A 27,217-nucleotide genomic window follows, 5' to 3' on the forward strand; every position below is an offset into this window, starting at 1 on the left:
GGGTTTTGATTAGACCATTTTGCATAAATACAATATTAATCCTTACACTTTTAATTTTACCCCAAAAAGGATGAGACATCTTTACCAAAATGCTCATTACCCACACATTCCTCTCATACTTTTGCTTGTTTGCATTTCTGGTCTTGTACTGGGTTTGGCTGGGATGGAATTAATTTTCTTTATAGGAGCCCATAGGGTGCTGCATTTTAGATTTGTGACTAAACCAGCATTGATAACACACCAGTTTTAGCTGTTGCTGAGCAGTGCTTGCACAGCATTGAGGTCTTCTGTGTTTCTGCAACCCCATTGAGCAGGCTGAGGGCGGGCAAGAAGCTGGGAGGGAACGCAGCGGGGCAGCTGACCCGAATGGACCAAAGGGATATTCCATGCCACTTAACATCATGCTCGGCAATAAACCTCGGTGGGGTGGAAAAGTCTCTCCAAAGTAGCTGTTGCCTGGGCACTGGCTGCGCATTGGTCTCCTGGTGGGAGGTAGTGAGTGACTGCCTTTGCATGGCTTTTTTTCCCTTCGCTTATTAAGCTGTTTTACCTTGATCTGCAATTTTTTTTTTGCTTTTGCTCTTCCAATTCTCCACCCACCACAGGCCTGAAACTACTAATGAAAGAAAACATCAGGCAATAATGAATATAACATTCTTGTAGATAAGTGTAACTTACTAAATGATCTGAGACTCCCCAGAAGTTCCACACTCCTATACAGGTATGAAGTTATGCAATAAATCATGAGAATTATTGATTAAATAATATGTGGGAGTAAAATTGCGCCTACAAATAAAAGCTTGGCTAGAAAAATGTGTTCGGCTTATTTTGCATACTTGGTTTGTTTATTTTTTTTTGGCGGGGGGGATACTTTTTTTTTTAATGAGGGGCATAACAGGTGTCTGGATCAATGAAAGAAGAGGACCCATAACAAACATGCTAAGTCTTTCTCAGTTTATTTCCCCAGGCTGAATTACTATTTTGGCACCAGCCAGCTACTGGGCAGTGAAATGCTGCAACAGTGTGAACCAATAGGGTTTTCTTCAGGGATCTTCTTGTAAACACAAAACAGAAAACTGGAAAACAAATTGAAACTGGAAAACAGGAACAAATTCTAGCTTACCCAAGAAAGAATTGCTTTTTGTTCTCCAGAAGTGTTTCAAAAATCCATGGTATTCACAGGGACTGATAGGGTAAATCATATTTCATGTTTAGACATAAACTAAGATAACAAATACAGTTGCTAAGGAGTGACTACAGAATTTGCTGTCATCTAGCTAAAAGAAAGCCACCTGAAACCTGTGTGAAAATTGCTTCCCCAGTAAGAGTAGATTCAGTGGGCAATTTGAATATGCAAGTTACCTGCTTTAGAGAAAGAGGTATCTATAATTCAGAATTAAGGGTTTCTCTTTCCCGAAACATACTGGGAAGGATTGGGCATAGTTTAGAATGTAGATAATTTTTCTAGGTTGCCCTCAGACATGCAAGTGTAAGGAACAGTAATTGTAGATCTCCCTTGAGAACAGTAGGACCCTAAGACAAAGACTGGGAAGCTCACAGGATCATTTTCAACACTGGAATTTGAAAAATAACATCTGTATTCTGTTGTTAGCCATTAGCCTTTTTTTTCCCACGCATACAGCATCTTTTTTTTTCTACAGAGACCTATAAAACAGGAAGTGCTAAATGTAAGGACTTAACGAGAACAAAATACACACAACAGTCCATCATTGAAAGTCACTTTACTGATGTTACGGTATGTTAGTAACATTGAAAACCACAGGCATTTGTATTAAATACTCTCATAGAAGTGGATACTGCGATGCTGTTATTAAAAGTGAGCAGGAATTTAGAACCCCAAATTACAATGATTTGATTTTATAAAAAGCAACATTTTGTTTAGCTACATGAAAGCCAGATTCATTCACTTCAACAGCCCAATGCCTGTAATGTATATGACAAAAATATCACACTCAAAGCTAGAAGTTGTAAATTGCAATGCTTCATTTTGGTGTTTGTCAAAATCTTATGTTTCTATTACATCAGGTATGATCTTTAAAGGATTTTAACTAGCAAAGACAACAATATGGTTTAGATTGGTTGTTTCTGCTAATACTAGCCCAACCCCAGTGGTGAAACACGATTCTCCTTGCCTCTCTAAAGGTTTTACCAATAAGGGCTAGTATGAGTGAAAAAAATAGATAGCTTTTTTTTTTACAGCAATGCCCAAGATAAAGATTAGCACAAAATGAAGCTGGCAGAGCCAATTGGTATATACCATCCCAAAAGCTTTGCTGAAAGAACTGGTCATATTGTAAATAGTGTTTTCTCCAGCAGATTAAAAATTATGTAATGCTTTGCTATTCTGAAAAAAATATTTTGCATTTATGCAACAATAAAAATAAGTACTGTATTCTATATAAAACACTACCTATTGTAATATATCTTTACCCTTAGGAAAAGAAAAATCAGGTTATATATTCACAGTTTGAATATGTTCTGGACTGTATTTCCAAGCATAAAATATGCAGAGTCTCTACACAGGCAGTGAGCAGGAGTCGTTGTACCAATAATCAAAATAAATCAGCATTTACTGTTATACAGAGCCTTACAATATTGCATGATTAGCTCCTAGCACCACTATACTTACAAGGTCAGTCAGGCCTATATACAGAATTTCTAACGTGGTTGTAAAAATAGACTCTCCATGCTAAAGTTAGAATATATAAGGTCTTAAGGCCTCATGTTAAGATTTTTTTTTAACCAAAACTTTACTTTTTTTATTCAGAGGAATACAGAAACAGAAAAAAAATTAGCTTGTTGCTTTGACATTTTATGCTCTAGTAATTAAAAATAGTGTAAGACACCTATACTTCTCCCTTAGAGGATGTGTTTCTTTTTAACTGCTCTGCGCTTACTTTCTCATTCTGAGTTATATTGCAATTATGGCCTGTCTACATAGCAGAAGTTTTTAAAGAGTTTAAAGCTGGCTTAGCTAAAGGGATTTTAAAACTGGTGTAGATTGGATTTTAGAGAACTAAACCCACCAGACCTGGCTAGGTGAGCCAATTTTGAAGTCAGGTACAAAGTTTCTCAAGTGTGAGCAAACAACCACATTTCTGTGTTCTGAGCTTATTTTTACTGCTTGTTTTGGTTACTTGCCTGAGATAACATTAACATTAACTGTTGTAGTGCTTCCCTAAATAGTTGCAGAAAACTTGTGGAATGACAAGATACCACCTGCTGGTTCCAAAGCTTTAGTTCACATCAGCGTCCATACTTGAGGCACCAGAGATATTTTTCATAAGGTGACTTGGAAAATACTTGGGTCAAAGGAGTTTTTTAGTGTAGATGATAGGAGGTATTACTTAATTTCCTGTTGAAATCACACTCGAGAGTCCTATCTATATTGCAACTGTGTCTACACACTCAGTTTTACCGTTTCCTTTTTTCCTGCTCTATTAGGATAATAGTTAGGTGCACACAGGAACGTTATCCCACCATGCAGTCATGGCATGACAAGCTGTACATATGTGTGCAGTTTACTTGTATTTGTCTTCAGGAAATCTGATCAAAGTCAAATCCCATATTGCTGATGTCTCATGGTTTGGAAGTCATGCAAATAGTGGGTCATCAGCTCAGCAGTCTGATGGATAATCCATTCTGGACAAAAAAATGGCTTCAGAGGAGACCAGAGTGCTCAAGCTCTTTAAAAATGAGGTATATAACCTCACCCTATGGTTGATAACAGTGGCCCAAGCAGTCTGCTAATGATACAGATACTTAAGTAACTTCTTAGAGAAAGACATGGATGATCTTCAGACTTGGAGCAAGAGAAATAGGACACAGCACAACTTTTAGGTTCACAGACTCAGTGATTAAAGAGGCTTGGCCTTCAACAATGCTAGAGGGTGAGAAAGACACAGGATGGCTGAGCCACCAAATGGTTTTACCAGTGCAAACCGCACATGAGACATGAAGCTCCATCACCTACACTGCAGCAAGAGCAGAAGATGTATGAACAGGACTGGGAAAACCTTACCCAGGACATTGTGTGGAAAGATGACTTAGCAGCTTTTCGATCTTAGCCAACCAACAACAAGAGACTGTTAGTGGATGTAATTCTCATGCACAGAAATGCTCTTCAGTAGGAGCAGAAAGGGGATGGAAAAGAAGAGAACAGGAGCTTGCCGAGTTTTACACTGGAGTTTGGCAAGTTTGCTTACAACAGCTAGGTATGGGATTTGATGACAGCAAGTCCTAAGAGCTAACCTGTTACCCCATAGGATTACAGAGTCTCATCATTGTTTCACATTACATCCTATCCTATTCATTAATGAAATTCAATGAAATAACTGCAAATTTGGTCAGAATTTGTAGTATATGCATTCCTGTAACAGTGTATGTGCCTGTTCTTGGCCCTGGTTTTGAAAACAGTCGTCACATTGGTGTTGACAAGACCACTCATTTCATTTAAAACCAGCAACAGGGATTCAGGTAAGAGGACTTTAGTACACTAGCTGTTGACACAATTTCTTTCCAATTTTAATTCAGGCTATAACCCAAAGGTCCATTTGTTCATTAGCACAATCAAAATTAACTAATAAGTACATCAGCTTAGCAGGTTCAACAGCTCATAAATCAGGAACAAAACTCTTAAGTCATTTGGAAGTAGCTATCTTCAAAGTCAAGTCACACTTCAAATCAGATAAATGGCAAGTAGTGACTTAAGTTCACAACTTACGCAGAGATAGGCTGTATAAAATGAACAACCTCTTTAAAACTACTTATTTAAATATAAAAAAATTATATGTAAATTATCAATCAGTCACAACCATTTCTGGTAAACTGCCTGAGTATATTCATCAAAAGTCCATAGTATGGATTACTGAAGTTCTTATGTCAACAAATTCAGAATTAGCAGGTAAATTTTTACTTGTTAAACTCTGGAATCATTGTGCAGTGGTATTATTTGGATATGATCTCTATTTTCCAGTCTCCATCAGTTAGTCATATTAATTCTATTTTAAAGATTCTTCTCCCACATGCTGAAATACATAACCCTCATCCTGCAGGTCCTGTGTTCATATGGACAATTACTTTTAATGTATTGAGAGGAGCTGATAACCTCCCCACTTCAACAGGCACCTACAGCATAGCTGGCAATAACTAGTTCATTTATTAAAATAAAATTAAAAGCAAAATAAAAGCATGAATCTCAATGAGTCAAAATGACTGAGCTAGCCTATTGACAATACAAGTACTCTTGTTTTAGACTGGATGAGGTATTATGCAACAATTTATATTGCTATTGCCAGTGTAACTAACTACAGTGGATAAAAATATTTGCAGTCTTCACGGTTATTAATCTGGCAGCTTTCCAACACACTACATTTTAGAAGTAGGAAACCACAGAATGTAAGCAAACAGCTTCTCCCTTTGACCTCCCCTGGCTTTGGAGGCTCACACAGCCCTGCTAGTTCAGGTTTTGTGCAATGACAAGGTCTCCAAGTTACCAACCTGATGCAAGATTCTCTGCAGAAGAATTTTGCAAAAACCCAAGTCCTGTGATGTTCTCACTCTAGACCACCAAAGTGAAAGTCAATATTTATTTAACTTAAACTTAGTGCTCATAACTAGACTTCCAGTCACTAAGTATCTCCAAATGTGAAAGATACACTACACACATAACTGTACCATCATATGCTACAAATGAATTATACCAAAACAAGAGAGAAGTTGAAAATACATACTACATTGAAAATACAGTCAGGAGAGCCATTTGTTTGCAAAACAAGAAGCTATGAACATTACACAAAGCCAGTATGTTCTATCCAGTTCAGTCTGCCAAATCTTGCTGCTTCTTGATAAGGCAAAATGGAAAGAGAAGAGTAAACAGTGGTAAACAAAAAATATGCACAGAAATCTAACAGGATTATTCAAAATTACATGCCAGTTTGTATCCAAACAAAATACCATAAAAGGCACATGATGAACAGTCCAGTTACTGAAGACAAGATACTAATATGTGAGGGAAAAACAGCTTCCAGGTGACAGAGTAACACAGAAGCTACTGGGTGAGCATAATGTCCTAGTGTGGGTGAACTCCTTGAGGGTCCTGCTCAAAGTCCAGTGAAATCAATAAAAGACATACTGATTTCAAGTGATTATGGCTCAGGCCCTAATGTCATGAGCTATACGCTACCAAATATCTTTAATCCAGTTACCTACGCTCAAAGTAAATCTTTGCAAAAAATATTCTTCAGTGCTGATGGATATTTACTCTTCACAAAAGTGCAGAATCTTTTCCTAAAGCAATTACAAGTGACTGGCTCCTTCCAGATGGTCTGTCTGCATCCACTTGTACTCACTCGTATTTGTCTTTCTCTGAAATACTTACCAGAACCTGTCGACTGTGAAGGAAAATCATTTGAACTCCAAGGCCAATATTTTGTCATAATCCAACACACAGCCTAATCATAAAATATAGTGTTTCTAAAAATCTTACATACTTTACAGTTGCTCACATCTTTAAACATTTCTTAATTTAATCTTACATATATTTGACTTTATCGAGAGACTTAGAAGTTAAAAAAATATATTAAAAGGCTGCAAGTGTTGGGTTCACTTATTGAAGGAAATACATGAAAGAGGTAGAAGATTCAGAAACACCGAAGATGTTCCCATCACAATAATATCTAATTGATCATACAGCTGTTGGGCAAGGTATTCAACTGCACCACACGGACTCGGGAGTTTTATTCTGCAATGGTACTACCTGAAGCTAACAATTAGTCAATTTTGGAAAGCTGCAGAATTATAAACTGATTTAATATGGTCCAGTTTCTTACTGACTGAAAATTCCCAATCAAAAGACATTTGTTTTACAACAACCTTTAGAAGTCTCAGGTGTTAGAAATCTAACCATCCACTTACGCACAAGATTAACGTCTCCATGGTAAAGGGTTTGTTCCCCCCCACCCGGTTTTTTAGGCTAAACTCACTTGTATTCAGTTTAATGCCCCAAAAAATTGTCAAGGGGGCTTCAGGGGCAGCAAGCATAGCATTCAAGCGCATGGTAAAGGCGATTCCAGTAACAAATAAAAAGACAGCAATGAAACTGGCCACTTGCCCAGCACTGTTATTATCTAGTGCAGTGAAATTGTTATGCTTCTCTTAAGCTACGCCTTGCCATCTAAAACAGTGTCTGAAATGCTCTATCAAAAATACACAGCAACTCTCACCAGAAGGACTTCACATCACCACATCCTGAATTGACTACTTAGAAGTATTCCCAAATGTCCAGTAAGTTTGGACTGCACATTACTTAAAGACTCTGTCTCTGTTGTCTGCCAAATCATTCTTGATTACACCTGTGCGAGGATACACCGGTCATCTCACCAAACAACGGATTTTGGCTGGTTCCTCTTATGATGATTTAAGACAAAGTGCTGCTGTACTGGTTTCTGTAGTCTACCATACAACTGAGATTGTCAAGACAGTATAAGATACTGAAAAGATAGTATAGATTTTGGTCAAACACCAGTTTCTGAGAGACACGGTTTTACAGTACTGTACTTTCTGTATTTCCAAAGTTGTCTGCTCGTAATATTAGAAAATCTGAAGTGTGATGATGTTAGTCATGACTGTTTCTTTAGGCATTTGGCAAAATACACTTATGTATAACAGCTATTTTTGACATTATCAAATGTTTACATATATACAATCTGTATACTGAGATTATAAACACATAAGGTAAAAAAAAAGATAGAATCCTTGTTTGTTTGACGTTTGTGTCAAATAGTTGCCTTTCAAAGCTTGAAATCCTGTCACAAAAAAAATCCTATATTTCTTACTCCTGCATGCTAATTTCTACTACAGTATGTTGTTTATCCCTTACATGTGGAAAGTAAAGAACACAAGGTTCATGCATACAGCATATACGTTTACATCGGCTGGGGTCTCCAGGAGGCGTGTTCCCAGTTCCACTCTGGTCTGACTCGGGACTGCATTAAACCAGAGGAAAACCTCTCTTACGCGGGACTGGCAAACAGACTGCAGTTGGGATTCTAGGTAAGTGTATCTGTCATCATGCGGAATAGCCTTGTCACATCCGGGCTAATAATCCCCTGTTAATTGTTATGATTTTGGTTGTTCATCAAATCCATAAAATACTAGTCAACAAAAAAGAAAGAAAAAAAAGACTGCTTTTTTCCCTTCCAGATGAGAGGAGGTTCTCACTGTGATCACGGGCATCTCTGTTGATCTTTCGAATTGTCTGAAGAGCAGATGAATGTGCGATGACTCAGTGATGCTGAGTTTCTACAAAATTCGAAGTAAACAGTTCTGATGTCAGCCCAGGAAAACACCGCAGCTAAATGGACGTCTCCCATAGCTGGAGAAGGGGAAAAGGAACACAAACACACGCTGAACACCAAGATAAAACAGACTGTTACCCAAACAGTGTGAGGAGCTTGTTTGGGGAACTGCATCTACATCACTTGGGTCACCAAGGCTACGCTCGTGGTCTCCTCCCAGCCTCTGGTGGGTATCTGTGCAGACCAGAGAGTCAGCAGTCTCAAGCATTTCAGCATGACTTGCAGTCGGCATAGTAAATGTCCACCGCTGGGAGTGCAGAGAGTTTGAAGGAAAAATGTCAGTGTAGCATCACCTTTGTATTGGACAGCTTTTACCTTACCGTTACGCTAACTAATATTAGTGTACTTTCCCACTCTATTCTACCTAACTGCTCAGGGCAGCATGAATTTCTGCCGTGGGTTTGAGCTAGGGCTGAGGCAGCTCCAGGGCTGAGAAACATCAGTGCAGCCCTTCCTCCAAGCTGCTCTGCTCCACATGTGCCTGGGAGCAACACAACCTGCTGCCCAGAGCAGGACGTGGGGGTAGCAGCACGCAGGTCTCCTCAGCAGTACTCCAAAGGACAGAGAGCAGAGATGGGAATCTCATCTGCATCACGAACGTGAACTAAAACTATCACAAGTAAAACTCCTAAAGCAAATTTCAGAGTTTTTTTGCTTATTCAAAAATCTGCTATGTCTGAATTGACACAAAGGAAGCATGGCTACTGTTGCCTTTTGGCAGCAGCTGGAAGTCTCTCCCTGCGAAGCAGCATCACCATCCACAGCCCGTTCCCGAGGTTCCTGCCCGCCCTGGGGGGCCAGGGCAGGCTCAGGGCATGCAGCAGCAAAGCCCCTCCAGGTATGCAAGGGCTTGATACAAGCCCTCCACATCCTCCTCAACTGCAGCGTAGTTACCTTTCCATAAAGCTGGAAAGCAGCTATCCCCCAGCCCGAATGAGAGCTGCCGGCTGCGTCAGCCCCCTGGAAGGGGTTAAGGGAGGAGAGCCAGATGGGCGCCTGCTCCAGGGCTGCCAGTACTCCGCAGCACGAAGGCTGCCCCAGGCACGCTCCCAGCTTGAAATAAGACAACTAGTGAAATCTGGGCTTCAGGGCAGGTTTAAGAGCAACTTGAAGGGATATCTGTGAACACAGCCACCGAGGCTGCTCTAATTGCTGCCAGAGGCTCAGCCTTCAGCAGCTTCTGGAGTTAAGGGTACAAAGGAAACGCCATTGCTGCTCTCACTGTCAGTCAAAGATGCTGATCTGCCACACTTTCCTTTTGAAAAACTACCAGTAAATCAAGTCACCGACGAAATGCACAGAGAAGACGACACGTACCCTGGCACTTTGCCTGTTGGCTTTTTTCTCCTCGTCAGGAAGTGGTGGCATCGGGTAAGGGTATTTTCGGCTGGAAGCAATAGATCCAGTGGATGAAGATGGAGACTTTGCAGGAGACAGTGTCCTGAGATGTTGAAACACACAAAATAAATGTGATGTCTTCGGGTCCTAGCACTGCAACAGCAACTGCCATTACTCTGAAGCTTGGTTCAGAACCAAGTATATAGCTTATTATTAGCTCAATAACAGGGGGATAAAGTTGTTTGATCAGTAGTCTAATAATTTCATTATATGAATAAACATAGTTATAGCTTTCAGGAACACTGGAATAAAAAAATAAAATTTCCTACTTTTTATTAGAATTGTATTGCATAACAAAAACAATTTCTTAAACTGTTTTATACGGTACTGTAATTAATCATTATAAAATTAACAAACCAAATCTGCCATTGAGTAAATACAGAACTAAAAGATAGACATGGCATTATGAAGCCTAAATAGAAACAGTGATTGTATAAATACAAGCTGAACAATGTCTTCTGCCAGTGACTAAATGGCAATTATCAGTGTCTTTATGTATATCTTACACATCTCCTATATTGATACAAACATAGCGAATAAATCTATTATTTTATAACACATTAATTTACACAAATGCATGCACTTGGAGGCCAAACTGTTAGTTGTGAAATAACAAAGGCATATACAAAGTGCTAATAACAAATTATTAGACATGCAAGCATCATACAGTGCATATTGTTCCAGCCAAAGAAAGAGTCTGATGAGAATATACAAAAATGGACTGATTAGTCAATGGCAATCAGCATTTCTGTACAAGGTGAGTAGAGTAAGCAGGAGCAAGTAAATGTTTGTATCACATGAAAGGCATTCTTTTCATGTCAATAAGGCAGCAGCACATTATTGACTGAAATTTTATACCCAAGAAAAACTCTTATGCTTCTGTTTTGAGATTCTCCACTTTTCCCACTTGAGAGGTTCCTATCAGGCTCTAAATCTGGGCAGAATAAAAGGGAAAAAAAGCCTCAAAGAAGAAAAATTGAGCTACCCTGGCCTTCTTGTTCTGTTTTGCAGACTGGGGCATTTTTCAAAGGAGGCCTCCCACTAGTGCAGGCACATCACCCAGGCCCTCCCTGAGCACTGCTGCCTACTATCTTCTGAACTTAACGTGCCCCTGAAGATGGAAGATTCCCCTGGGTTTCTACAGACAGGTCTTCCAAGCCCCTCAAACACAGCAGGGATCTGCGTGTTCTGCAGCTGTAGACCCCAGTGATGAGCACCATCACTGATACCAAGGAGCCACAGGAACCACCCCTGCAAACAGCCCCACATCCCTGGCTCTGGGATTTGCAGGATCAGGTCCTTTCATCCCGAGAGGATTACAGACAAGGCAGGGACTCTTTTGTGTCTGAAATTGTTTTGTGCCTCTATTATCTAAGTGGAATTAATTTACCTTTAAACAATTATTCTTTTATTTTGGACTACTGTATCACTTTGTTGTGTCCGTAGCTCCCTACAACAGCACACTCTTGTCTCCCATACAAACAATGATTGATGGTAGCCACGAGCAACAAGGTGTCAATGGAAATTATATGGTGACAGCTCTCCAATCTGGCTCACAATGCTCTAATGCCTCATGCTGTACCCTCTAAGTTCAACAGCCCTTACAAGATTTAGGTTGGTACAACTGACCAAACACTGAAGAGTACATCTTCAGCACATGCACTCTGATCACCCATTAAGATGAACTGGACATACATGACCATTTTCAGGAAGAAAATTTTAAACAGCTACTGCAGTATGAAATAAAGCGTTCATATGTCCGGCATCACAGATCTGGGCACCAAACTGCATGTGCAACAAAACAGGTTATTTTTTAAAAAAAATCCAGGGAAAGGTTCTCAACAGTGCCCTGCTGTTTACTACCCGTACAAGTCCTCTCAGCTGTGCCCACACTTGGACTGATAAAGATCACTAATAAACTATTAGTGGATCTAGAATCAAAAAAATAAGGAGAGGAGGAATGGGGGAAGATAAGGAGAGCACATTTTACATATTATTAGTAATCCAATTATTTATGAATTTTGCCAAACAGTTGCAGGAGGATTTAAAATCTTCATGTTTAAATTTGTAATGATGCACCTGGAGATCAGAAGCAAGGAGCTGGGGGGGTGTTAGATCTGACTTGGCAAGCCCTATCAGAAAGCTGTTTATATGGGTACCACAGCCAGGAGGCGGCACACAGAACGAAGGCACTCCCAGCCCTTGCACCACAACCAGGCACGACATCGCCTCCTGCACACCACAGGCTCTTCCCACGGGTTATTTTAGGCACCGCAAGAGAAGGCCACGGTGAGAGGAAAAGCCATGGCCAATATACCTGTCCAGCAGCCTGAGTAGGTGATCCTGGAAGAAGCAATAACCTCCCCAAGGATGGGGCATCTTGAACATTTCCACAGCAGGTCCTCTGACCGGGATCCCTAGCTGAGCCTGTAGCCAGGTAGCTTTGCACCGTAACTCAAACACAATGCTGCCTTTTCAAAAGATTTTGAAGCCCAGACCTCCAGTGTAGCTGCCTACGTTTCTTACTTCTCAATCCTGCTTTGCGTTGCCAGCTCACCTATGGTTTGCACACCTGACGTGCATATTGCTGCTCACCTGCACGTGCAAAGCTACAGCCAAAAACATCGAGAATGCAGTTGCACACTTAAAAGAAATGACCTTGCCCTCCCCTCACAGGCCCCTTTTTTCTGCTACACAAGTTATGTGCTGGTTTTTGTCATCTTTAGTGCCATCTACTGAGACTGTAAAAACGTATCACTACTAAGCATATGCTCACAGATCTTAGGATGCGCCTTGTGTGATAAGCGTAGTTGTTTGAGGTGTTTTTGAGCACTTCTCAGGTTCTGCCCTGCAATTGTGTATGTGCTGTGTATCCCAGATTTACATGTACTTTAAATGAGAAAGAGCCAGACATGGCCTTTCTCATTTACAGGATGGGAGAAAGACAGCATTCAGGGACACTTGCAGGTAATGCTGGGGTTAAAGGTAGGCAAAACTTTGCAGTTTAGTCAAGGGTGGGATCCATTTAGCTTTCACTGGGGTTTCAGTTCTCCTGCTATCACATCCATTAGCTTTCATACCCGATCTTGTTTCCAGCTGAAATTTATACAAAAAACCTAGGAAAGCAGACTGGGTTGCAGACTGCCTTCTGCCCTGTACATGCCATGACAGTTTCAGAGGTTTTACCACCAACCCCAAATAAAGCCATGCACCTCAATGCACTGGAAGAATTCTCATTTCTGACCAGAAAGCAAGATGTAGCGGCCACTTCGTGTCCATCTTTCTGTCCTGGAAGCTGAAACTAAGAGTGTGGGGAGACCATGCTGGGATTCACAAGAAAAGGCTGTGGCAGCGGGAGGACATCTGCATGCGCTCTCCGGCAGCCAGGCGCCTGCATGCTCGTCACCTACATGGGGAGAGTGTTGGCCCACAGGAGATGGGGAACTGCGTCACCTGGTCGCACGCTAAATGTCTTGTGACTTCTGGTGTCATTTTAGCTGAACTTAAGGCAGGTGGCCCTGACAGATCTGAACTGTTCATAAGCTGTGCTGGATTCTGTTTCATAGACTGAAATAATTTAACGAAATTCACTTAACACTCAACCTGGCGAAAGCATTTCAAGCCCAAAGGCAGATACTATCAGCCTAACCTGACCTTTGCTGCCATAGGTTCAGCTCTTTGTAGGACATCATCAGCCTCAATTATCCTACATCAGGAAGTTGGGATCTTCTAAAAACACTGATGTGGCTGAACATTTTAACATTTTAAATGAAGTTCCTTTTAAAAAACACAGATGCGTGCAAGCTTCCTCAGAAAATGTAGCAGCAGAGGGGACGCTCGGCTCGAGGGGGGCTGCAGAAAAGGCAAAGGCTGTGGCTTAAGCCATCCACTTTAAGCACTGCACAGCAATGCCCCAGAAGCAGGCACTCACACGCTTTAATGAACTCTTTTCCCTAACTCTTGAAATGAAATTCTGACCTTACTGACCTCAATAGGCATTTTTTTCATTGGCTGCCAACAAGGACAATATTTTGCTTTGGTTGTTATGGGGAAAACTGTTTTTTGCTTTTCTTTAAGAACAGTCTAAAGCTGCCTCAGCGAGAGCAGGGAGCTAATGGCTGGTCACGGCTCTGGCCTCAGCTGGATGCTCACGGAGGAAGGCAACGGACCTCACAGAGCAGCAGAGCCAACTCTGGCTAATGATCAGCTGAGGAGGAGATGAGAAGATGCCAAGGAAGAAAACAAGAACACCGCAGCACAGAAAAAAATAGGAGGGAAACGGATAGCCTGTTGTCTCCTGCCCTCCATGCTCCTTGCCAATGCCTTTCTGATATGGGATGGCCATTTTCCCTCTCGGTGTATGCATCCTGGGTCTCCATCTAAAAAAACTGTTTTCTGCATAAACTATTTTTGTACTTAAACAACTCCCATAGAATCTAAGTTACTGTAAATATTTGCATTAAATGAAATGTAAGCAGCTTAGTGCTTCAGAAGGTGCCTTCTAGTCTTTTTTTGTCTATAATTATCTACAGAAATGCCACATTTTGGGATTCTGACAGTTTATTTTCTGATACCATCATGGTTCCTGAGTCTTTCAAGAATCAGTGAGAATTTCGAGTAATCCTTAACCATATTTCATAAGGTCAGTCTGTGCAGTAGCCACTGTAATTAGCAGTAACAAAAATAAGTAGTAGCATCACACTGGTAAAACAGCGTGCCTTGCTGCAAAGCTGAAATCAGGGAAAGGTTTCCTGCCTGGGTTTATTGCTGGGGTTACGCAGCTATGGCCTGGTATGTAAAATTAAAATCTAGCCTAGACTTTGAGCAGTAAAATGAGATTTTTCTTTACAGATCTTACTTTCTTACAGAAGGGAATCCCACAGCTGGGAGCTTTCTGGTGCCAGAGACACCAGCTGCTATTATTATTATCATTAATAAAAAGTAATTATATAGAAATACCCATTAGACTTGTAGACGAGGAAAAAAAATGAATAACTAGGACACCAGGTGTCAGAGACAAATTTTGATTTATACAGTTTTTTTTTTAAGCTGATGGAGAAAGTCTGTGATGACTAATATCTCTATTTTCTGAAAATTTGCAGGGTTCCTAGGAACTGTAGGAAACATGTTTGTCTTTTTTCCTGATTCTACTTCAACTCTATCTGCAACAGCACCAGTCATCAACACATTATTCCTAAAACTACAGGGAGACAAGCAAAACAACACTGTTACTTTCAGGACATCTTTAAAAGAAAAGGGAAATCAAAGATGATTGGCAACAAAAATACTACTCATCTAATTATCTGGTGTAAATGTCTTATCCTGGACTACGATTCCTAAAACGTAGTAACAGCTGGACAGCCTGACTTCAGCCTGACTTTCTGGTTTGCCAAACAAGATTTGTTTTGTTTTGTTCATGAATCACTTCACAGGCTCGAAACCCAGCCATATGATGTTCAGACACACCATTCTTAGGAACAATGTTTTCCAGTTCGTGACAGATTAACCAAAATTGCACCTGAGTTTTGGGGAGAAACTGTTCGGTTCAACCTCTCATAAGCCCATGGCAACTCATCCCGGGAGAAGATTTGATCCTTTGCCTTCCATAATGTGCCTGCAGAATATTTCCCCATGGTTACCTCAGTTAATGAGGACATACTGGTTTCTAAATTTATTCTAGTTTCTCTCTCATTTCTAAAGCTACTGCTGCAGGCAGTCATTAGTAAGCTTCTACGGTGTAAAATTTTTAATTTATGTTTCATCTCTGCTGATATACAGCCCTTAAAACTCACATGGGTCAGCTTAATCCTCATCTACATGCAAAAAATGCTTGGTTTATCTCAAATACAATTAGAAATGTGACTCATTCGGTGCAACAGTTGAAAACCCTCAGGGGTGGGGTATGCTCCCATCAATTTAATCTAGTTACTAAATCAAGATATACTGATGTTAAAAGATGAAAACCAAATTAAGAGTATCCACACAGGAATTTAAACCTGTTCAACTAAACCATTTAAAGTAACATACTTCAAACTAGTGCTATCTTCATATTCCATCAATCCCTTTGTTTATTGCGACCACAGGGCTTCTGATACAAACACCCTGAAAGACAGCTATGGGGTTAGATTATGGTGGGTGACTGATGGCCTTGCCTGAACAACAAAGGTCCAGAAGGTATTTTTAGGAAAAGGTTTGCTAATAAAAACACACCTCATTTCTAGTGTGAGTGCCTAATTTCACCTTCCAGTGACTTTTGGTCATTATCAGTCTCAGTCTGCTAGTCTAAAGGACTTCCCACCACAAAGGTTTTGCTGCGTATGGATTTTATGATCAGGTAAGCATTTAGCTCCTCCATTAAACTGAACAGCTTGAGGCCCTGCAGTGCCTTCTAAGGTTTCTCAGGGCTTAAATCTTCTCAGTTCTTGAACGTACTTGTTGAACTGTGGATACCAGAACTGGACCCTGTATCCCAGTCGGTGCAGCAATGGCATCCCAGCACTGGCAAAACTACTGGATTCACAATATACCCTGCCTGAATGTCCAAGCACCAACACCAAGATCTGGCTGATACCAGCTGGCAAAATCACAACATCCTCCTGTAAGCCTTGGATTCTTGTGTCAGGGATTTCTACTCCTTGTTCAGGACCAAGATCAGGACTGGCAGGCTTAAATTTACCTCATTTGCCCTATTTGTTCATTGGAAAGCCTTTCTGCAACTTATCCGTGATTTAAGAGTTCTTGAAAGCAAACACAAATGGTTTAAAAAAGTGACAATTTTATGCTCTTTTAAGACTTTGGAACATTTTTAGTTCTAAAAGTGACTAAATTCCCACTCTGCTATTTAATATCTGCCAGTGCTACTATTGGAATAGAAGTGTTTCATTATCATCTTGTGATAAAAGTCCATCACGGTTTTTTCCCCAAATACACACTGGACGTATTTAGTGAATGTTTCTGCCCTTTTGCAGTCTTATTAGGTCTACTAAGGTAGCAAAATTATTGTTAAGATTCCATTTACTCGTTCTTACCATCCTTCACTGTTTTGGCTACAGATTTGGCTTTGTATTCTTTTTCTTTGTGTTTCTGTAATTCTTGTTTCGGCTTCATTTTTGATATGTCAACTTACAACTTCATAAATTTCTTTCATGTTTTACATTATTTGTCATAAATTGTCTTCCATTCTCTCCTATGCTAGCTGATTTTTTCAGCTGATGCAAACTTCTGTCTCAGCTGTGGGATTGTGTCTTTTGGGAATCTACTAAAATGTTCTCAGTCTCCTGATTCATGTACAACAGGGAGGCCAGCCTCATGCATGCTTCTTCTCTTTAACTTGAAATGTATCAAATAATACACACTTTCCACTCTCAAAAACAAGTGATATTTTTGGTTGAACCCTACGCTCACTTGTAACAGATTCATTAGTGGTTTGATAAATAGAGCACAGAGTATATTCTCATACATTTAATTTTCCAATTACAATATATTAATTATTTCATTGTATGCTGAGGGTAAAATACCACTACTTTTTCTTCTTTTTTCATTCAAATTTTAGTATGCACTATATAAGACAGTGGGTAGAGTTGATGTGTTATGAAACCACTTGCTTCAGTAAATTACATTCTATTTAAGTTAATACTACTTTATTAGTGATAAATATGTCTCATGCCCATAAAACACTACTTGGCATAAAATGATGAGAAAGCTACTACAAGCTATAGATGATGGTGGGAACGCATGCACTACACACACCCTTTTCAATGGCTTCATTAAAACATTCAGAAAAAGAATTGTAAATTGCACATGAAGCCAAAAACAGACATCAAAATGCAGCAAAAGAAGAGGGGCCCTTTGCACCTACAGTAACTTGTATTGATTTATACAAGGTAGGAGTCCCAAGATATTTGTATATGCTGGAACAGCTCGTAAAAATGATATAGAATTAATTTACAAAATACCTAAAGTATGGTCCTTCAGTGTTTTTATTCACATCTTCTACCCACTTAGCTACATTATATTCTCTTTTGAACCATGGGTTTAAATACCTGCAGAAAGCAATGGAAGGAACAGAGAAAGCAGAAGAACAAGAATAGAAAATCTGAGAACACACAGCACAAGCTTAGCAAGGATGTCTTCATCCCCAAAATGCAAGTGAATATGGCAAATAAATCAGTATGAATGCTGGGTGAGGACTAGGCAACGTGTACAACTGCATGAGAAAATCTGACCTACAACAAGACTCATATGTTTGTTTCATCTGGAAACTCTTTGGCATACATCATTCATTTAATGTCTTAAAGGTAAAATTCACTCCTATGCAGAGGGCCAGCATTGAACTCATGGTTTGAACTCCTCTCATGATCTCAGAATAAGGATGAAGGGGCATTTTGGCTCCAATCCTGCAGTTTGCTTGTTGAAGACACACGTTTGCACCCATCTAGAATAAATTGCAAGATAATAGTTTAATGAGCACAGAAACTTGGGCTTGGCCCTTTCTACAGGAATGAATTTCGGCCTCAGCGTGTTAAAAGGCTTGTTTGCCTTAAATTGTTTGCCACTGCAGTAGCAATTTTTACACTTATGTGCAAATAACCCTCTGATTTTTCAATGATCATTTAATCTGGTAGGACCACAAGAAGCTTTAATGGAGGTGGGCTGCAAAGTTCTCTCACATTTTACAGAAGCAATCTTGATACCAAAACCACAGTTTTAAGAAAAATGTCTGAGCTGTATACTCGTATTAGTTACATGAAAACTATGAAATAAAGATGGTGTTTAATTATCTGACAGTAATATTACCAGGGAAGAAGAAATTTTTTTTTGTAACTGGTTTCTCTTAGCCCCCAATAACAAGATTAGCAAATTCCTCCCCCTCCGCCATGTTAAGAAAAAAGGGCAATGTAGAAACAGGAGTCTGCCTGGTCCAATTTAATGTCTGTCCTTGTTGTATAAGAATAGCAACAGTTTAACGATTATTTGTGATCACCACCTTTATATAATAGAGACTAGCACACTCTGAAATAGGAAACAAATTGTAACCAAGGAAAAAGGGAAAGAAAATTCCTCTTCAAGTTATTATCAATATTTCTGGGCCAGTTCTCGCCACCCTTGTTTATGAGAGTGACTCCAATGACCTTGCACATGGGAACAGGCCTCGCAAGGGATTGCTTAGGTAAGTAAAGGTTGGGCCAGATCATGTCGTTCAACCCCACCATATTTCAGACCACGTTGATGACAAAAGCGGCAGCACTTTTTCAACTTCTTTTGCTCCTTTTTTGCTCTGGAACGTCTCCTCCCCGCCCCGCGCAAGCACAGCCACAGCTCTCAGAAAGTATTCGCCCTCAGCCACAAGTGCTTCTAAGTAGCTTCCTCAGCTTGCTTATTTATCAGGAATCAGGAGTGCTTTATGCTTTCCAGCTTGGGCTCTTAGAGAAAGAAAACGTCAAAAGTGGCAGCGCAGCAACAGATGAACCGCAAGTGAAGCAACAGGCTGACGCCAGCATCACCAGGAACTAATAAACTTCTGCTTTAGCTTTAATTGTAGCTGTGACTACACATTTTCTTGTACTTGCTGCAGTACTTTTGACTTGCTTTTTTTTCATTTGAAAGGGTCTTTTGGTAACCATGAAACACTCCCAATCTGGCTTCCTGTATTAGAAAACAAAGTGTAACGTAGTATCAAAGCATGCAGTTGTTGCACAACCGTGTTGCAGAGTTTTCTGGGTCTGGTTGTATTACAGACCGTCGTTCACCACCTCAATTCATCTGTTACAGAAAGGTTAAACTCGAGTTACTGCAGACCACTATGTCATACCATTAGAAAGCTCTCAGGTTGATCTTCCCGGCCACACATTCATTAGCAATGGCCAGAATCCGCATTTTCTTGGAGTGAGAAATTCCACTTTAAAACACAGGTGTCCTTACACGTAAGCCTATAGCTAGACCAACGGCTCGATTTGGCTTGTAGCGCAACATGCAACAAGGCAAAAGACCTGGGCTCAAGAGTACTTGTACTCCTCAGGCTGGCGAGGAGGAAGGTTAGCTAGCGCTGCATCAGCAGGAGCACCTCCAAGCAGTCACGGTGTTTTGCCACAGTGAAACTACTGTATACTGAGGGAAGGGACTTGTCACGGGATAAAAGGGCAGCCCAGAATGCAGGGGGGCAGGTGAGACTGACCTGTGATCCCGACTCCCTGTTTGGGGGTGGTCAGAACCCCCTGGGCTTATGCCTTGGGCCAGGATTTGGTGGGCGAGAGAAAGCCCAGGCTCAGATGCATGGGTTACCCTGCTGCAAAAAGACAATATATAATAGAAAGTCTAAGCCAAAGATGTTCGTATTAGTTATAACAACGAGGAAGACAAACGCTCATAGGAAAAGCAGTGCAAATTAACAAAGGTCAGAATCGCTATTTGGCAAAACACATGTTCCCTGGGATCTGTTTTAACACAAGCTCCCAATTAAACTGTCAGCTTATTCAGAACACTCTCATTATCATTCCTGGATAACTCTGATTTTAATAGAAAACTTCTTTTATCAGGCCATTTCATCAACTCTGTTTGTGAAAAAGCTGCAGAAACATTTGGCCTGTTGGCATTCCTTCTGTGTGAACTGAATCATCTGCCTTTAGTAAAGAACGTGAATTTTGGTTTCAAACATCTAGAAACAATTAAAAACGTCCCAAAGGAGCTTTAGCAGTCTCCACAGAGCTACACCCTTAGCAGAAGCCTTGTTCACGTATCTGTTAGGTACAAGGGGTTGCACAAAGGCGTGAGCAGTACATCTTTCAGGAACTGCCCAATGTGCTTGCAACCCTCCTGTCAGTGCTGCTCGTGAGGGCTGCAGAGCTCAAACCTTGCTCAGCGCTTAAGAAATTTTGCTTAAATGATTAAAAGCACAGGTCTCTGTCTGGTGCTTGGCTGTATACAAAAAAACCCCTGTGCATCATATGTGCAATTACTGCAGACTCATGCATATGTCAAATACTTTTGCAGGCAACTGTACTAGTCTGCACCTGCTTAAAAAAAATTGAACTCTGCACAAAGTATGACACAAATTAACCAAATCTTCTAGTGGTTAACTACACTGTCTCTGCTACTAACAGGAGACCAACAGTGTTACCCCTTTTCTTCCACCTCAACAAGTATGCTTCATTGGACTCCGAGGGGCCACACAGGTGGACCTTCCAAATGCCATCCACCGTTTCAGAACAGATTTCAATATTCTTCTATTATTTCCCAGAGAAGGTAAGAAGGTAAATTTGTCTGGGAAAAGCCTCCATGTATTCTGAGGCATCCCCAAAGCAGCTGGCGTTGCTTTTTGTTTTCCTAAATGAGTAAATGCTGGCCACGGTTAGATCATTTTCAGTCAATTTTCTCTGCTCGCAAAGGAAGTTATCTCTCTAACCAGAGCCACTGTGCGCCCTCAGCAATTCTCTCCATTCCCCACCGAACTGGCACAGCACGTGGATCATTCAGTGGGAGCTCTCTCTCCAAGGGGTGACAGGCTGGCCAAGGAGACTCGGACAAGCCATGCGGTCCTGTGCAATCCAGGACAGACTCCATCAGCAGAAAGAGCATTTTCCTGCCTGGCAGGTCTCTCCCAGGGACACACACGCTGTGCTTCATCCCTAACAGGCTGCTGCACAGCCCTTGGGAAGTACAAGCCTCCTCCCTCTAGCACCAGGGCTGCTGCTGCACTGAGAGACCATAATAAGCAGCAAGAAGGAAAGCAGAGAATTAGGTGGAAATTATGGGGCACCTTTAAAAGAGAAAAAAATTCTCAGAGAAAAAGATTTCCAACTCACACTCTCTCTATCTACCCACTTATTTAGTGCTCCAAAGTTCTCAGAGCAAATGTATCATATACCAGCTGCACAGAGGAAAAAATATGCCCATTGGGGTTTTTTGCTTTTACTGAAAACAATACTCTTCCCATGCAGTTATGTTCACTCTAGGCTAAAAAGAGATGATCTGGTTTCATTCTTTATGGACCAATTCAGCCCCAGTGTACACTGCTGCTGAATGACAGAATAATAGTATCATTCATTTAAACTTTTTTTTTTTAACAAATTTTGTTTAAGAAATACAATTGGAAAATGAAGGAAAGCACAGAACAAGTTTCTAAAGAAGAACGTGCAATCTCATTTGTATTCTTGGCAGTTCGGTCAGACTAATTTTGCTTTTATCAAACTGTCTCATGCAAAGAGAAAAGAAAACAAGCAAAATAATGTTGTAGTAAGAGTTTATCAGCACGAAGACCAAGAGCACAGGGTCACTTGACAGATAAACTCCTCCAAGGGATCTGGGGCTAAAATTTCTGGTTCCATGTTGCCATTTTGACCATGCAATGTTGTAATTGCAATGTGCATCAAACTATTATTTCTGTAACTTGTAACAGAAGGTCTTCTCTATGAACCTTTCTGAGCCTACTCACCTCAAGACAGTGCACTGCAGGTGGAAGAAAAGTTTCACAACAAACTCAAAATCCCCAAACAGAAGAAAGCAGGTCCCAGAGAGGAGTTAGCACTATTAGCTTCCAGCAGGGTTGGTATCAAGCCCGTTTGCCCATACAGGTGCAAAGTTAGTACTAATGATACAGGGAAAGGGCACTGTCATCGCCGCTATGGTCAAAGAAGGGTCATTCCCATGTGGCCTAAGTGCTGTAAGAGCAGGCCAGTGCTTGACAAGCCCAGAGATTATGTTTCCAGCCATTCACCATTCATTCACAAAAGCAGCCTGAACCAGCAGGCTTAAGTACATAAGAAAGGCTCTTTCCCTATGGGGAGCACTGCACACATGGGCTCTTCAGTAAATGTAACCAACAAATCAATATAGAAGCAACTCTAAGCCATACTGGAGAGGTCTGGGGATTAGTTGCTTGGTAAGGACTCTCATTACCCATTTATTGCAGGGCTTACTCAAGACTGGCTGTTTCAGGCATACAACAATAAACTTCAGGGTACTCTCAAAGCAGACAGGTACCTCTGCAAAAACCTCCAGGCAGGTACGCAGAGATACAAATCTCTAACTCTGCAATGGCCCAACAAAAGGTGGAGACAAGGGTAGGAAACAGGTTATCAGAAATTCAGTATTGAACCAGGATACACTCAGCAATGGCAGTTTACTGTAGACAAAAGCCTGCAGTGATGGTGCAGGCTGCCACCATCATTGGGAATTGCTATGGGAACGACTGTGAGGAAGCCTACATAAAAAAGAAAATTGATAGTTAATTTTTAAAGAATACATAAAAAGAGGTTGAAATACATTAGCCAAACCATTTACCAGATTATCAGTCAGCAATAAGAATGGGCCACAGAGCAAAAATGCAGCTGTCTATTTTTCAGTACTCTTAATCTCCATCTACAAAACACAAATATGAAAACTGTACTTTTTGGCTTTGCTTTTATAAGTTCAGACTTACTCAGTTGAATTAGACCGTGGCCTAAATCTTTTGCCTCTGACTTTCTTTCTGTTTCCTCCTATATTACCTGAAAGAAATCAAAGGATAAAGACAGATGGTAAAACAACTTGAAAGTCACCTGCGTTCCATGCCAAACTCTATATTCTTTTTGCATCCCCAGCAAAAGAGTCGTTACCTCATTAGCTTTAACCATTTAAAAGCCACAGGTCAGTCCCTCTTGATTTACCTCAGACCAAGTAAACCTGACACTTAGGTGGTCTTTCTCTACTTTTTGCTGCAACTGTGCAGAGCAAAAAACTCCTTAATTTCAGCTTTCGTTTGAGAAAGTCACTACACTTCAAGAAAAACACTAAAGACTGCCTAATAAAATCACAGAAGCTGGCAAAATAGACTTCTTCCTCTTTTTCACATTAGCTCACACTGGAGGAATGGGAGAAATTAAATGTAATTTCTAAGTGCCAAAGCATTGTGCAAAAAAGGTACTTGTGTAGGGTGCTTCTAAATCCCAATTTCAGGTTAATAACAATCAGCACAATTTTAAGGAGTCATGCTGCTGTCCTAAGATCAGCCAAACTTTCATCAGAGCAGCAATGGCTCAAAGGCTGGTCTCCACTGTGGCCAGCACAGAGGTTCACACTTACCTTGCCAAGAATTACTCCTAGGCCTCCCATTTTCACAAATGTCTGAAATATGCTTTGTGTCTGGGATCCTTTCACTCCAGGAATGAGATAATCCGTTTGACCTGGAATAGGAGGGCTCAGATGCGGTTATTGTTAAGGGTATTGTCTCACATCAGCGTTAGCTCAGCAGTTCAGAGAGTCACATTCCCAAGGCCGGTGACACAGCCTAAGGTCTGTCTGCACTAGCAGAGCATCCAGGATTCCTGGTTAAACCCTGCAGTTACACTTCGACAGCTGTCCCTACAGTGGTTTGGTGTGTCCACGTCCAAGAGCCAGGCTTCAGCACTGCTTTCTCCCGTGTCTACTGTGGAAAGCATGAACACCAGCACACACTGGATTTCCAGCTCTGCCCCAGTTCTTAGCTGGAAGGTGCTCTTCCAGCTGTGCTTGTCTCAAGGTGGTTTTTCCTCACCTCCCACCTGCAGGCTGCCCACTCCCTCCTGCTGTTGCAGGAAAGCTGGGACTGCTTCCCTCTACCCACTGCGACAAGTCTCAGGGGCCCAGGAGTCTGCAATGAACATCCTCCCACCCACAGCTGGTAGCTCCAGTGGAGGGGTAACTCTGCCTCATTTTTGCTAATTTTGAATTTTTATTATATTTTGTCAGCTAGTCACTACAGTATATAATTTTAATGCCAAACTCAAAGCCAAAAACAGTCTTTATATCCAGGTGCTTGGTGCAAACTAAAGTTTTTCTTTTTCCTTGTATTCCCTCTAAGAGCCAGACATGTGTGGGGCAAGGTCCGCACGTGGGCTTTGCAACAGGCTCCCTCCTGTTGAACTAGAGCTGCTGCTCAGCTGTTTGCCATGGGATCTACAATTATTACCGAGAGAAGAAAACAAGAGGAAGTTGAAAACTGGTCAGAATAGATGGCTTATTTATTACAAAGAAGTTTTGCCTAAAGGATCTATTTCTGTAGTTTTAAGTCTGAATACTCTTGCATTTTTCAGTCTCTGCTTTCCTTGGAAGGCAGGCATCTGACAGATGCTCTTCAGCTTCCAGAAGACCAGGCTAATCACAGCCATGCTGAATTAAGTCCAGGGTTTCGTTAATTCAAATTTACTTACAGGACGAAAGGTCTGAGAACCAACAGATCCATTAACAGATTTTTTAATAATTTTCTCCTCCTAATGGTCTATTTTCAGGTTCAGGAGTGTCTTGCTATATACTGGTTTTGGTGTTTGCTGTTTCATAATAGCAAGAGTTATCATAAAGTTCTCTCTTAATCCTTGAACATCCTAATACTAACACTTCATAGCGCTTTCCAGCATGGAGAAGCCCAGGCGGCTAATGGCCTGGTCACTCTGTCTCCCAAGAGATGTCATCCATATCTGCACACAAAGCAAATCAAAACCAGCTTTAAAGGTAGGAAATAGCACTCTGGGCATTGAAATGGGAGGACTATGTCAGCTCCACCACAATGTTAATGGAGTATTTGTCAGACTTACTTTTCCAGACGTTACAGTGGCACAACATACCTGAACTGGTGGTGGGGAACAACAAAACTCTCTAGTACAGACAGACCTTAGAAGCCGTTAGCTTTTTGGAACAAATAATAAACAGAGACACATGAAAGAAATGAAGTATGAAAAGAAACACAGATACTGAATGAAAGAAACAACACATTAAATGATATTCATTTAAAAACAAACTTTTTTTTCCTTAACTGGTATTTGAACCTGCTTACACAAAGCGAGGAAAACTTGCTACCCCAAGACTTTTTCAAAAATTTATCCAAATTAGAAAAGATTCTCCAACACAAACAGTGCCTCATTTAAGATTAACACTTGCTCCCTGAAAACAAATAATTTATCCACTCACAAATCTAAAAAGCTGAATTTAAAAATTAGAAATCATTAATTAATTATACACTACTATAGTTTTCTTAATAACATATTCATTAGAACAGACTGAATGAAGTTGCATATAGGATCAAGCTGCTATACCCAAATAGCAAATGTCACTGCAAATGTATCCCTTCCATACATTTCTCTTTACTTTCTTTGAAATAATAACAAAGAAAATGGCTTTGTCAACTGCACAGTTGTAGACTGCTCAGCGAGACAAGAATTGAGAATTGCAGTTTTCTTACAAAGCAGTTCAGGATTGTCTATCCCTCCTACGACATAGTGTTTCTCATAAATTGTTTTAAAGTGCTAGCTGGAGATTTTCATAAAGGATCTCTAACTGCAGAGGGATGGTGAGCATCATGACCTAATGACCTAAGCAATTATAAATGACTCTCAATGCTTTTCACTGAATTTTCCATTTTAAAATGTTGTTGGGTTTTTAAAGTAACTGAAACAATAACAGAATTAGTGAAATATGATCAAGGGCAAAATCTAATGCCCTCCTTGGCTACTCATAATAGCAAACACAAAACTACAGAAAGTCTTTGTAGAATTATTTTCTAAGATAACACCCAGTGACCATTTGGTATACTAGTCTAGTAACTGGAATAAAATGCAAGCACCATCATCTTTAATGTGAGATAGCAAGAATATTATCCAGAACTCTAGGTCAACTCAGTGAATTAATGACACTGACAAATTAAGATATAAAAATAACATTTATATTGAACAGTTTATGTTTATAACTGTTATTGAAGCAAGACAGTGTTCCTTTTCTTTGATTACATGACCATGATTTAAAAAATTGTGGTTCTTTTATTTACTTTTTTTGAGCCAGCAATTATTATTACAGTCTACTTGAAAACAATTCTCAAGCAGGGAGATGATGAAAATTTGATTAACCCAAAATTGGTTTACAATGGAAAACTTGTTTATTCTGGACTAATTGTAATAATTAGCAGCTCAGGGCTTGTGAGAAAAATCAGTAATCAAAGCACAAAGGATGCTATTTCAAACATTCCACAAAGAAAGAAGAAAGAATCAAACCTGCTGCAAAACAATGAAATGTTCTGACTAATGGAATAATGGGTGATGGAACAGGTAGAAATCTGAAAATGCGACAGAAAAGCAGACCTCTTCTTAGAACTAGATGCAGAGTTTGTGCTGACTCCAGGAGGCATGTCGCTATAAAAAGAGTCGGCCTCTCCAGGCTTTTTTACATAATCTCCCTGGGGTATTTGTCTAAAGTATAATAAACATCATAGAGTCAGAAAACATGACAGGCACCAGCACGCACACAAACATGCACAAATATTAGTTTAAAAGAAAGAGGCAAGGATAGTGATCCTTGAGGAAACGTGTTAACCGCATGCAATAAGCCTATTAATAAATAATTCAATCATCTGAGAGAAAACTCCCATATGCTTCTGATATGTGCAGGAAAGCGGATTATGTGGGTTTGGTAAAGGAAAACAAGGAACATTTCACTGATAA

The 27,217-nt window shown here is 40.4% G+C and overlaps 1 protein-coding gene across 14 annotated transcripts in view; it reads right to left on the bottom strand.

The window, feature by feature from the left end:
- Window positions 1-1,746: 1,746 nt before the first annotated feature.
- ADAM22 (ADAM metallopeptidase domain 22) overlaps window positions 1,747-27,217 on the bottom strand; it is a 141,666-nt gene continuing 116,195 nt past the window's right edge. For 2 of the 14 annotated variants that reach the window (XM_072854309.1, XM_072854307.1), the window contains 6 exons: window positions 26,771-26,965; window positions 23,835-23,935; window positions 23,194-23,260; window positions 19,951-20,061; window positions 9,696-9,819; window positions 1,747-8,395 (listed from right to left, as the gene is read on the bottom strand). In XM_072854309.1, coding sequence (XP_072710410.1) covers window positions 8,375-8,395; window positions 9,696-9,819; window positions 19,951-20,061; window positions 23,194-23,260; window positions 23,835-23,935; window positions 26,771-26,965 — 619 coding nt within the window. In that variant the 3' untranslated portion in view covers window positions 1,747-8,374. Of the gene's footprint in view, window positions 8,396-9,695; window positions 9,820-17,731; window positions 17,819-18,010; window positions 18,211-18,931; window positions 19,199-19,950; window positions 20,062-22,904; window positions 22,975-23,189; window positions 23,261-23,834; window positions 23,936-26,770; window positions 26,966-27,217 lie in introns of those variants that run through there. The other 12 variants (XM_072854310.1, XM_072854308.1, XM_072854313.1 and 9 more) reach the window with 12 other exon arrangements.

This window comes from Ciconia boyciana, chromosome 2 (assembly GCF_034638445.1).
Source record: "Ciconia boyciana chromosome 2, ASM3463844v1, whole genome shotgun sequence".
Classification (NCBI taxonomy): domain Eukaryota; kingdom Metazoa; phylum Chordata; class Aves; order Ciconiiformes; family Ciconiidae; genus Ciconia; species Ciconia boyciana.